The sequence below is a fragment of the Anopheles coustani genome, chromosome 2 (assembly GCF_943734705.1).
Source record: "Anopheles coustani chromosome 2, idAnoCousDA_361_x.2, whole genome shotgun sequence".
NCBI classification, from domain to species: Eukaryota; Metazoa; Arthropoda; class Insecta; order Diptera; family Culicidae; genus Anopheles; species Anopheles coustani.
The window spans coordinates 47,604,826-47,617,983 of NC_071289.1; the positions used below are offsets into that span (position 1 = coordinate 47,604,826).

The window sequence follows — 13,158 nt, forward strand, 5'->3', positions numbered from 1 at the left end:
ATTACATACATACTACATTACATACATACTTTAAACATTTGTCCGGGTTGTTCGGAACTGGGCTGACACCGGATAATCGAATTCCATGGAGAATCAGGCTTTCATACAAATGCAAACCTTCGTTTTCTTCTTCGCTATCCAACATCTCTATCTCAAGGAACTCGTTGAATTCGTTCTCACCCTCCATTGTTCAATACACAATGTAATTTCTCACTTGAATCTTCACAAGACACTTTTGCTACACTTTGTAATTCACCAGGTATGTGAAACCAGACGTACAAAAAAGCGCGCGATATTTAAAATATTTACAGCGGTAAACTCCAATGAAAAAAGTACAACAATATGAAACATCAGAAGCGTGATGATTGTCTGCCGTGTCTAGTAGTAGTAGTAAATATGGTTTTGAGAGGCTTTGAGCCGGGTGGCCTCTTTCACCTCTAAACTCTGCCGTGTCTAGAACGCTCATTTCATTGACAAGTTCCTTTTTGACACTGATCGGTTACGCCCTCCGTGTCAAGTTACAGCGTGATGCTGATCGATAAACCCCTGGTCACAGCTTTGCGCAACCGCATGCGGTTGCGTTTTTTCCCATGGGAGAGATAGGAGCTGTCATGGGCTGTCACCGCAGACGCAAGACCTTGCGGTTTCTGTACTGAAAAATCAAACGAGTTTGATTCTTGCCGCAGACTCTTGCGTTTTTATATGTCAACAGTAAATATTGTTCCTAGTAGACTTTAATGAGATTGTAGGCTCATATAAGTGGTATATTCAAACATTAAAGTATTATTTTTGGCAAAAAGCTGTGCTCGTTTGACAGATCAAAAACGCAACCGCATGCGGTTGCGGAAAGCTGTGACCACAGGTTAACCCAGTTGACGTTAGAACTTCAATTTTGTTATTGTTTTGAAAGAAGGTGCGATTTAGAAGGAATGTTGCCCCAGTTGTATGTTGGCCTGTCAAACCCTGTATAGCTCGGCTCTGAATCGAGTCACATAAAATTGAAAAAGAATATGATTCATAATCGTATCAAATCGTGTCCAAACGAATCAAAACTGATTCGAATCCATAATATCCCAACCAGGAATATCTGTCAAAAACATAGGCGAGGGCGAGTAGAAGGAAAATCCCCGCCCCAAGCGGACTGTCAATGTTTGAATGTGTGTAATAATGATATAACCGGGCCGCTACACGAACCGAAAACTCCAACCGAGAACTCAAAAACCGTATAAGTTTACGTCAAAATCTTCTCGGTTCGTGTAGCCGCGTTTTGTGGTACCAATTCTGTGAGCCACGCTACACGAGCCGCAAACTCAAAACTTTGCGGCGCAACGAGGTTTTTGTTTTTGATTTTTCAGTTAACTCAAAAATCTTCCTTCAAAGCAAACAAGATCTTATTTCAATTCACACAAAAAGTAAAAGATGGATAATCTGTTGAAGTGTGGCTAACTACCCTATCGCGGGTCATCGAGTTGAGTACCCAAAACTTGCAACAACGCAACAGGCGTATTGTGCGGAGGCAAGAAGATGGCAACCGTTTGCTGGACAATACTGTAGCAGAGCAAGCAAATGAAACTATAATTAACTTTCTTCGCATGAAGAAGGAAGATTTTGATGTTCTCAAGTTACATAAAAAGTGGTAGAATAAAATATTTTAATCTTTATCATTAAACTTTTTGAAACTTTTAGATTTTGGAATCAGTTGGTGGGCCGGACTTTGCGAACCCCTGATCTATAGTGAATTTATAATTGATATTCTAGCTATAAAATAACAAAATACACGTAAATTTATCACCATATGTTCGTTTATTTTGTTTTTGAGATTTGTTATGTTTACATTTATTTCTTTTTCGTCTTCTTCTTCTGACGCATTTGAGTTTTCGGTTAGCTGCCAAAAACTTCTCGGGTGCAGTTTTCAGCTCACGGAGCTGAAAAGTTTTTGACGTAAACTTCTCGGTTGTTCCCCTCTTCTCGCCGAGAAGTTTTTGAGTTTTCGGGTCGTGTAGCGGGGCTCTTAGAGCCCCCCGGAGCCCCCCGGGGCTCTTAGAGCCCCGCTACACGACCCGAAAACTCAAAAACTTCTCGGCGAGAAGAGGGGAACAACCGAGAAGTTTACGTCAAAAACTTTTCAGCTCCGTGAGCTGAAAACTGCACCCGAGAAGTTTTTGGCAGCTAACCGAAAACTCAAATGCGTCAGAAGAAGAAGACGAAAAAGAAATAAATGTAAACATAACAAATCTCAAAAACAAAATAAACGAACATATGGTGATAAATTTACGTGTATTTTGTTATTTTATAGCTAGAATATCAATTATAAATTCACTATAGATCAGGGGTTCGCAAAGTCCGGCCCACCAACTGATTCCAAAATCTAAAAGTTTCAAAAAGTTTAATGATAAAGATTAAAATATTTTATTCTACCACTTTTTATGTAACTTGAGAACATCAAAATCTTCCTTCTTCATGCGAAGAAAGTTAATTATAGTTTCATTTGCTTGCTCTGCTACAGTATTGTCCAGCAAACGGTTGCCATCTTCTTGCCTCCGCACAATACGCCTGTTGCGTTGTTGCAAGTTTTGGGTACTCAACTCGATGACCCGCGATAGGGTAGTTAGCCACACTTCAACAGATTATCCATCTTTTACTTTTTGTGTGAATTGAAATAAGATCTTGTTTGCTTTGAAGGAAGATTTTTGAGTTAACTGAAAAATCAAAAACAAAAACCTCGTTGCGCCGCAAAGTTTTGAGTTTGCGGCTCGTGTAGCGTGGCTCACAGAATTGGTACCACAAAACGCGGCTACACGAACCGAGAAGATTTTGACGTAAACTTATACGGTTTTTGAGTTCTCGGTTGGAGTTTTCGGTTCGTGTAGCGGCCCGGTAACAGCCGCGTTTGCTGTTTGTGTTTTGGAAGGCAGCTGCCGGCAGCTGTTCTTTGGCGCTGTGCTGTCCCGGATGACTCTCAACCGCTGCAGCCGATAGAGAATGCATCGTCCGTATCACATATCCCAGCATTCTGGCGCTGTGCAGAGCAAGAGGCCTCTCAACAGATGCAGCTAAGAAGTCATACCCCGAATCCCGGCATTCTGACGTTGAGCTGATCCGGACGCAGAGCAGTACAGTCGATGGAAAAGGCATCTCCCGGATTTCACACGGAGACAGGACGGACATCTTAACACTTTGTTGACGGGCGTTTTTTTCCCAAAACTAGCTGCTGTCACCGGGGCCAACCGCTCCGGTAACGAACGACCGTTCGAAACGGATACGACGAAACGAACGAAATACCCGAATGCTCGACTATGCAATGGTATGGGTGCAACGTACATGTCCGTCTTTCCGTCCTCAACGTTGAGTCAAAAACAGACGAAGATCTTCGTCTCCCGTCAACAAGGTGTTAAGTTTAACACGTTGCGTACCAAGCGCAAAACGGTATAGTTTCCTGCGGGCCCAAAAAACGCAAATTCTGCTTTGCAATCGTTCGTACGATTGCGAATGCAATCGTTCGTACTGTGTGTGGGACCGATCCATCCTTTGGTTCGTTGGAGAGAAAGAGATAGAGTTATTGTCATCTCGTTCTTTCTAGCCGAAAGGTATCGAAGTACTATTTTTATTCCGACTGTTTTTTTACTTTGAAAAACACCTTCCAGAAATGAAGAAAACATGTTCGAACATGTTTTTGCCTGCAACTACTGACCAAGTAAAAAAAAATATTACAAAAACTAATACTTTCTGTGCGAAATGTCCGAATGCTCCACAAATGTGTAGAACTTGTTTCAATGAAAACCACACGGGATTGTTGTAAAAAAAAAATCACATGAAATATATGAAATCTCTTTATAAAACATAATTTTTATCTGCTTTGTTGAAAACTATTTTATTAACCCATGTAAAATTGCAATTTTTACCTAACGTGCACATTAGCTACTTCCACACTTGATGCGGTTCCGCTAAAGCAAACGCGTCACCCATATTTGGGTGACGCGGGCCCCCAGGAAACATAGCCGTCACCCATATTTGGGTGACGCGGTACGCAACGTGTTAAACATATTGTTACCGTAACGAATAGTAATGTTGTAATTTGTAATTCAATGTATATTTATTGAAATAAACGAATATGTGCATTGAAATTATGAATTTATTATTGACATAAATTGAATAATAGTAAAATAAAAAAATGGCTGCCTCTGCTGCCTATATGTGCGTGAAGCAGGTGTTTACATGTGTGCGTGCACCCATCGGCTTGTATTGACGGTCTTTCGTGCTTCCGTTAGACCCGATTGCGGACCGTCACCAAAAATTGACAGATTTTGCTGGTTGTGATGGGTTCCCATAACATAGAATCCGACAAGGCATCGAGTCTTCGAATCTTCCGAATTCTACCAACACTAGACCACACCAGGCTAGACAAATTGTCAAGATAGCAAAAAGGAGTAGAAGCAGCTACTTCTGCGAGGCACGCTCTAATATTATTGCGGATTACTTTGGCTTAGAGAAAGTTGTTATTAGAAAAATTAAATCCCGCAGTTAAGGAGACCATTTTTTTCCTGCTCGTTCCTCAAGAGCGTACGTATCAAAAAGTTACCATCGCAACATGCGATAGTTTGTGGCTCACAAGGCAATGAAAACAAAAGTGTCCAATTTTTGTCTTCTACCGAATCAGGGATCGAGACAGTGACAAAACGCATCTGCGTTAAGTGAAATAAAGCTTGGAAAGTTAAGGTAATTCAGACAGTCAAATGTAGTCTATAATAGAAACCAAGTAACGTGTCAACTACAGCATTTTCTATAATTCTAGCTGCTAGTTTACATTCACGTAATTTGTAATCCGGAATTATTCTATCTACTCTTTATGATGTAAGCTTTTCTACACCTTATATAGAACTATTTCATTCAATTGTGACTGTTCGATAGCAAACCATTTTTCTTTAAGGAAATCAAGATGTTCTTCAAAGCGTGTGGAGTGTAAATATCCCCTATTCAAATTAATACGACTATTAATATTTTTCCGAGCAACTCACAGTATTTCTCATAAGACAGTGTACAGTTTTGTTATACCGTTTGTTCAGTTTCTGTTATTTACTGTTTTACCGTAGATATCGAGATGATACGTCCTCATTTTGACCCTAGTGTCGATTACCAGCAACACCAACAACACCAACAGCATCATCAGCATCAGCAACATCATCAGCAGCAACAACAACAACAGCAGCAGCATCAACGACAGATATCTAAGATTGTTAGTAGCCCTCCACCAACGATAATAAGCACCGCTAGTGGGGCAACAATGTGTGTAGCAAAGCTTATTATTGGTCTGGAGCATGCTCCACCAGCGTTCAATGTTCGATCCCGGGTGCTTGGGGACGGTGGTACTAATTTGAATTACATCCGCACTGAAACTGGTGCTATGGTTACTCTACGGGGTCGTGGGTCAATGCATCTTGATCCGCAAACCATGCAAGAAGCACCAGAACCGTTGCATCTTTTCATCGAACACTCATCGTAAGTGTGCTCCGGTAGATATTTCCACCTAGTACGCATAGTAACATTCCGCATTCTTGCAGATTGGATGGTTTACAAGGCGCTAAGCAACTGGCAAAAAACTTAATTGAAACTTTACAAGATGAATTATCGTTCTTCCAAGAGAACAATGTTCCGAAGGCAAATTTTCAGATAATGCCCCAGCCCAATATAGTTCAAACGTCGCAGGTAACTCAGATGCCCCCGCTCATGCGGACCCAGCACGTAACCCAACCAAATGGGATCATACACCAGCCGCCACCGACGGTTCTTCCGCCGCAAAGTTTTGTGCAACATCCGCCATCTTTACCACCAAGTCAGCCTCCACCTCCGCAAATAATACAGCAGCCTCCGACGATCATTCAATCCCACGTGCCTGTACAGATACACCAACAACCAAATAATGTTGTAATCTCACAAATTCAAACAGCACCACCACCGCAGCTGGCGAATGTGAGTAATCCTCCACCAGGAACGCAGATACGGCCACCCATAGTACAGATCAAAAACTCGCCAACGCCGGCACATCTGTCCCAACCACCTCCGGCTATCCAAATTCAGCAAACACCGGCAGAAGCCCCACAGCAAATCATCGTAAATCCTGCACCTCCCTTTCAAGTGCAGTATATACAACAAAATCCTTCTATCCAAACTAGTAGTGGACCGCATCCTAATGGGCAGGTCACGATTCAGCATCTCATACAACCGCAACCTCAGCCGGTTCAGGGTATCGTACAAACAACGTTACCTCCGCCCCAATTTGATCACTTTCAAAGGCCACCGCAAACGCAACAAATTATTACTGTACAGGGCAGTACGGCGTTTATGGTGCCACCACCAAACATCATGCATCAAACGGCCCCACAGCCACAGAATCAAATCATTTTTCAAACTCAGCAACCGATTCTAACGCACCATCCGCCCCCCGAGCTGACGCCAATGGGGCAACAGGCGACGCTAGCGCAAGCATCAGGAATGGTGTCGAACGGAGCAGACGATAAAAAGGTGGTCAGTGGTCCCGGAGAAATGCAGATTAAATCGGAGTCGGTCAAATTAGACGAAGGACCCTCGGCTGGAACCCTGTTGCAGCAAATTCCAGCCACTAATCAGCTCGCCAAAACAACTGTGATTCCCGTTTCGTCGATGCCCGGTATACCGATTAGTCAACCGCCACCACCAATCATGTCAGTGCCTCCACCGACCGTGCAGCATATAGTCGGTAATACAATAATCACTTCGCAGCCGAACCCTTCGATCAGTCATGGTGGTATCCCACAGCAAATCTTTAGCCAAATACCTGTCTCTATACAATCGTTTGCCCCCGGACCACCGCAGCAGATGCAAGTTAGCGGATCGCACTTTGTCGTTAGTGCACCACAACCGTGGCCCGTCGTAACCGCATCAGCTGCTGCACCACAAATACAGCAAGTCCCTGTTAGTTCCGTACCGAGCATTCAAATTACCACGCAACCAATGCGCAATCCGAATGAGATACACATCATCAGCCAACCGACGATCATCAGCGCCACTGAATATCGATCGCCAGCGCAGCAGCAGCAACAAATAATTACTACTAGTGCATTTAATCCGCAAATACAACCGCCTCCAGGTAAGGGGTTATTTTTATATCTAATCGGAAAAGGAAGGAAGGAAGAGTACGCTTATCACATATGCGGTACTTGAGCAGGGATCTGTTACATTATCATGCATACATACAAGGTGTCCAATTTATTCTGATGCTCTTTTTTCGACGAATTGCAGTGCTCACGTCAAAGTTCATACGCTTTCTACATATTTTTTAAATATTCTGATGTATTTACACAAGATGTAAAAATTAGAGTTGTGTAAATCTGATTCAGATTCATGAATCTAAATGAATCTCTGCCTTATAAGGGATTCATAAATCTTTCGTCGAGAGATTCATGAATCCCTAAGACATACTAAGTGGTGAAAAGTCACCAGCCAAAAATGGGTGGCTGCTCCCTTTTTTTTTTTGGTCGCCTTTGTCCACGCCTATGAAAGAATCGGGGAGATTCATGACAGATCCATGTAAGATTCATTAAGGTTTCGAAAGATTCATAAAGCTTTGAAGATTCGAATCCGCAAAGATTCATGGATCCATCTGAATGAATCTTAGGTGAAAGATTCATGTGAATGAATCTCGCCAAAAGATTTATTAAGCACAACACTAGTAAAAATGGTTTTTTGGTTCTTGTCATTCATTGTTCATATTTAATGAAAGATCTATACAATACGGCAAGTACCGTAAAACTAAAATTTAAAAAAAATTAATGAAAGATTAAATAGTCCAGGAATGAGATGAGTAAACCCTTCACGGCACGCTGGTAGCTTGGTTTCTATCCAAAAACGTTAAGGTCAACTCTGTAAATTATTTAATGGTTTTTTACAGGACGTCGAGAAGACAAACATAGAAATGTTGTAGAAAAGAATGATATAATGTTTAAAAACCATTTATGATTGATTGTTTGAACCATAGCTGATAACGGGTTAAAGTTGACGAATTTGTTTTTTATCTAGAAAAACCAGCATTCCAATTCACCACACTTCAATACAGTGAATTAGTTTTAGGGTCATAAATACTTTCTAATATAAACAAGCGATACTTCGAATATGAGAGAAAATAGCGATAGAAGTCTTGCGTGTCGCTTGAAACGGCGATTCCTAAAAATATGCTGTAATAGATATATACGAATGTCAATTTAAAAAACTCTCGGAAAATTCAACTTAATATTATGCAATAATTGTTGTTTGGGTTGGACGCCGTGTATAGTTGACGAAATACAGGTCCTGTGACGAAGACTTGAAAATAAACATTTTTGCAGAAAAACATAAAACATGACAAGGTTCCTTTTCAGACTTTTCATGTTCAATCAATTTTGATTTGAACAATAAAAAAAGCAAATTAAAAATACTGTACAAGCGGCTAAATTACGGGCTGATTACGAAATTATTCCTGTAAAAGAAAAATCTGTATGCACCTATTAGATGGTTTTGACCAGCTCAAATTTATCTTTATGAACTTCGCTATGCTCAAAAGTTGTCCAGGCTTCCTACTAAATATTCGCTCTTGTTGCAGGAGTGCAAGTGCAATTCCATACCGTACCGCCACCAACGCAGCAGATCATCACAAGCTTGCCTAATGCTCAAACGCAACCTCCACCACAAGCTCCTCCACCGCAGATACTGGAAAATCAGCCAGGACCTCCACACCCGGCACAACCACAGCATCAGATTATCATCAATGCTCCGGTGCCTCCCCAGCCTCCTCCACCACCACAATCGTTTGCAGCTGTTCAATATTCACAACAAGATTCATCTAAAGTAAGTACTAAGATTCGTTGAGGTGCCTTTTTATTTTTGGATTATTGCTACCGCGACTGCTACAAAGCAGAATATTCAATATCGGTTAAGTCCGGTACGTGACAGATAAATAAATCCATTCACATTTATAAACAGATCCATTTTTTTTAATTTGCTATTATCCAAACCAATTATATATCGGGGGTTGCCCATGGCGTTGAGGCAGTCCGAGGAAACACCACGCCACAGGTTTGTGGGATCGAGTCTCGAGTCTGGCACCCTCTGGTATTATGAACGTCTGACCACCGATCTACAATCATAGAAACACTCTCTTCGGTGAGAGGCCCTGTTCCCACTAGGGGATGTCGTGTAACATAATAATAATTATCCAATCCCTCAACAACGAAGAACTAACAAATAAAAAAACTTTCAAAATAAGATGTGAAATAATAATTTAACAGTAGGATTTCAGCAGCCCCCGTAGCAGCAATTATTCCTAGTTTTTATTTTGCCACTTATTTTATACTGCTACAGTAAGGCCTGAGTGCGTTACATTGCACGTGAATCTATTACACTTGAACACCCTTTAATTGCATCGTTTCACATTTCAGCCGAATGTTGATCAGCTACAACAGCGACCTCCCCAACAGCCGCAGCCTCCCCAACAGCAATCTTTAAACCATCCCCCTCAATCACAAGCGCACACTCACAATATACGACTTGGGCAAAAGCGTAAAATGTCCGAAGACGATATACACAAATCAATGCCGCCCAAAATCGGAATGGGGTAAGTTTGACTATATTATTATCATAAAGCATGTTAATTTAAAAATATGAAGAACTCATATGAATGAGATGCTATGTATTCAACTGTTAAATTATTTTTTTCATTTTGAAGAACTTTTTGTTTAAGCTTTTCTTTTCCTATAAGCTATATTGGATGTTCTTATAATAAAAAATTGATAAATAAATTTCCCTTTGAAAAATGGATAAATAAATTTGTTTCCCTTAAATTAACATATATAACCATATTGCTCAACTGACCAGTTACCGTTTTTTGATAATTTTATAGAAAATATTTAAAAAAAATACAATAGGTAATTAATGAATGGCCCAACTGGAGCACCCAGAATACTGATTTACAAGAAAATACATAACTAATCAGTCAAAATATAATCATAAAATGCCTTAAAATATAATCAACTGACCATTATCATTAATTTACGATGCCAATACGTGTAGGATGAATGGTGCTGGAAGACATTTTTTAGTAGGAAGCCACAGAGGAATCTTGACTCCAGCACAAGCAAAGTGTGTAATGTCATCGGTATCGACGGGGACGGTAACAACAACGTCAACATCGGGCGGTGGCCTTATATCGTCTCAGATATCTCCAGAACATTTAACAGGTAGCGTATTTGTGACTGATTTACTCGCTTTCTCGTAATTGTTGATCTTTTTTATAATGTATAAGCCGATGGCAATGGTGTGCAGGAGAGAATTTTACGACTCAATCGTTCCGGATTTTTACCATCTTATTCCAACTGCATCAGTTGCTTTTGTTGAAAAGAATATAAAAAAGATCTATTTAAAAGTTGAAAGTTGTAGTAACTAAGTAGTAGTAGTAAGTATAGTTTATAGAGGCTTTGGGCCGTGTGGCTTCTTTCGCCTCTTTGTAGTAACTAAGAAATAACAGAAATTGTTCAGGAACAAAACCATGATTGTTTTATATATTGTTAAGATATTCTCCTTAATTAAATTCTCAGGCATAAATGTTTTATTCTTTTACAATGTTAAGATTTGGGTGATTTTGGAATTGTTTTTATTTTCTTTAACATAGTTGTTTAATAATAGGAGCAACTTCACGTTGTTCATTACAGAGCCGATATTCCCATAATGACCAAAAACAACATGTACTGTTTTGTAATGATAACACAATGAGTTCAAATTTTCTTTATTTTTCGTTCAACTCGTTTGACACACAATAGTAATAGTATATTGATATCGACAATTATCCAAAGACTTCGATTCCTGGTTCAGCTAGATCTTCTTCAATGGATAGGTATCTATCTAATCATAAGTATTTAATTCACCCCATTCATCACAAACAATTTAATTGTATTTATTATGGTATTACGGTCCTTGCCGTATTGTAATCACAAACAATTATTTTGTGTATGAAAGTGTGAATCTTTAAAGCGTTGTTTGCAGGAACTTCTCCCATGGTTATTTGAGTCTCTTCCACTATTTAATAAATGCTTCAAAGAAACATTTAACGGTAAAGATTATATAAGTAATCGCTACACATAAAATAATTAACACGCACACAAGTAAACGAGGACTTAAAAAGAGTTGAAACATGCTGTAATGCTATCCGGTATATTGTTAAGATGTTTTCCCTTTTCCGATCGATGTTATTTGAGTTGAAACCAACTCTTCTATTCTTTTAATTAAGTCATAATGACTTGTCATTGTCATAAGTTTCCCATGGAATCCGCCACTAGAAGGAGCAGCAGGTTGTGACTAATAGCTGGGAGAAGATCTGGTCAAAAATGTGGATTTACGAACTCTTGTACTATATTGTTATAATCCTTCTATACTATATTTTCCTTAAAATACTAGTTTTCTTTTGATTAAACACGATTTATTTGAATAAGGAAAGTAATAGACCATAACTATATTTTTAGGTAATATTTAAACTGTATTGCATTATTTTTCAAGTTTTCTTTTATATCTTTCTCGTTTTTGCTTTCGACTGGAAATTGGAATACAGACTTCAGGAGGCGGAAATGAAGAATGGTGGACCGAGCAGCATTCCGGCAATAGCATCTTTATTCTTCAGCATGCCAGCCCATGCTCTTGTGTCGGTGGCTTAAAATTCAATTCGTTGAGATGCAAAAATACCCAGAAAAACATAAATAAATTTTACTAATGTCCTCAATGGCGCTAATTGCAACGATTGAAATCATATTAATAGGGCAAAAATCATATGCCGCGAGAGTAAAATTCCCATTGACAGCAACAGCTTATTTTAAAATCTGACACGGAGTCAAAAGGAATTATTCGTAAATTTACTAGCTGCATTGTATTTCTCGAACGGTGATAGCTGTGAGAAACTATAGCTTTTATTACCGTGTGTCGCTCGAAATAGTGTAGCTGCGCTAACAACCGAGCAGGAACTTTGTTACAAACAAGCATAACCCAGGTTGTTTTGTAGGTGAAACATACGGTTGATATTGTTAACTGTTAACTTATTCGTGTTCTTAGAAGGAAAAGGGCGTCACTCTCTTGTGCTTAGATACACGAGTATAGTTTAAGGAGTCACGATTGTACAGTCTGGCAAGGGATTGTGTGAGCAAATTTGTATGATACTGTAATTACATATTTTTGATTTTGTAAACTGCGTTTAACTGCTGAATTCATTAATAGTTTTGAGTAAAGTAAGTAATGTGACATACATGTAATTCGTTCTCATCATGAAATATATGTAAATTAATTTATTGCAGGACAAAAATCAAACGTACACATTGGCTGTACTATAACTGAAAAATATCTCAATCTTTTTTAATCTGGAAGGCGGCTTTTGGATGCTGGTGACGTAATGCTGCGATATTGATTTTATTTTGCAAACACATCATTTTCCCTACCAAAACAGGTAGCCCCATTTTGTCATGCTATTTTATTCAATCCGAAAAATGTATGTAAAAGAGATTATTTATCTGAGCAAATAATTCAAATGCCTCAAATATGTAATAGAAATTTTGGAAGGTCAAAAAATTATTGTTTCTACGTTTTTTATGTTCAACAAATTTGTATGAGTAGACTGCCTAGAGTATTTAGCACAAATTAAATATGATAGGAATAATCCCTCCCATGATTGTTGTTTGTTTGTTTGTTTTAATAATTTATTAGAAAAATAATTTATTTGACCTATTTATTCACAAACCTTACATTTAATCGTAAATTACTGCCGATATTATGGAAATTAGATCTCTTGAGACTTTTACGGGGAGGTCCGCGACAGCCGAGCGGTAGCGCCGGTTAGAAAATCGGCCCATGAGCGCCAGGGCTCACCACCTCGACGGCGTGGGTTCCAATCCCAACCGAGACCGGACCCTCCCCTGTACGAGAGGACTGACTATCCACGTACGTGTACAACAGGGAAACAAGTCTCGTAAGCCCTTAACGGGTAGGCATGACCAAGACGTCGTTACGCCAAGAAGAAGAAGAAGAAGAAGAAGAGACTTTTACCAAGGTGTATAAATATAGAAGGTGACTTCATGTCGCTTTGGCATTTGTGCCATATTTGAGAAGTGTTACCGC

At 39.5% G+C, this 13,158-nt stretch overlaps 1 protein-coding gene across 1 annotated transcript in view; it reads left to right on the forward strand.

Annotated features, from left to right (window-relative positions):
- LOC131264470 (uncharacterized) overlaps positions 1–12,250 on the forward strand; it is a 35,637-nt gene extending 23,387 nt beyond the window's left edge. Inside the window, exons 2-7 of the mRNA XM_058266769.1 lie at positions 5,091–5,496; positions 5,559–7,123; positions 8,612–8,856; positions 9,447–9,622; positions 10,051–10,244; positions 11,609–12,250. Of these exons, the coding sequence (XP_058122752.1) occupies positions 5,091–5,496; positions 5,559–7,123; positions 8,612–8,856; positions 9,447–9,622; positions 10,051–10,244; positions 11,609–11,628 (2,606 nt within the window). The 3' untranslated portion in view covers positions 11,629–12,250. The remainder of the gene's footprint in view (positions 1–5,090; positions 5,497–5,558; positions 7,124–8,611; positions 8,857–9,446; positions 9,623–10,050; positions 10,245–11,608) is intronic.
- The last annotated feature ends 908 nt before the right edge of the window (positions 12,251–13,158 follow it).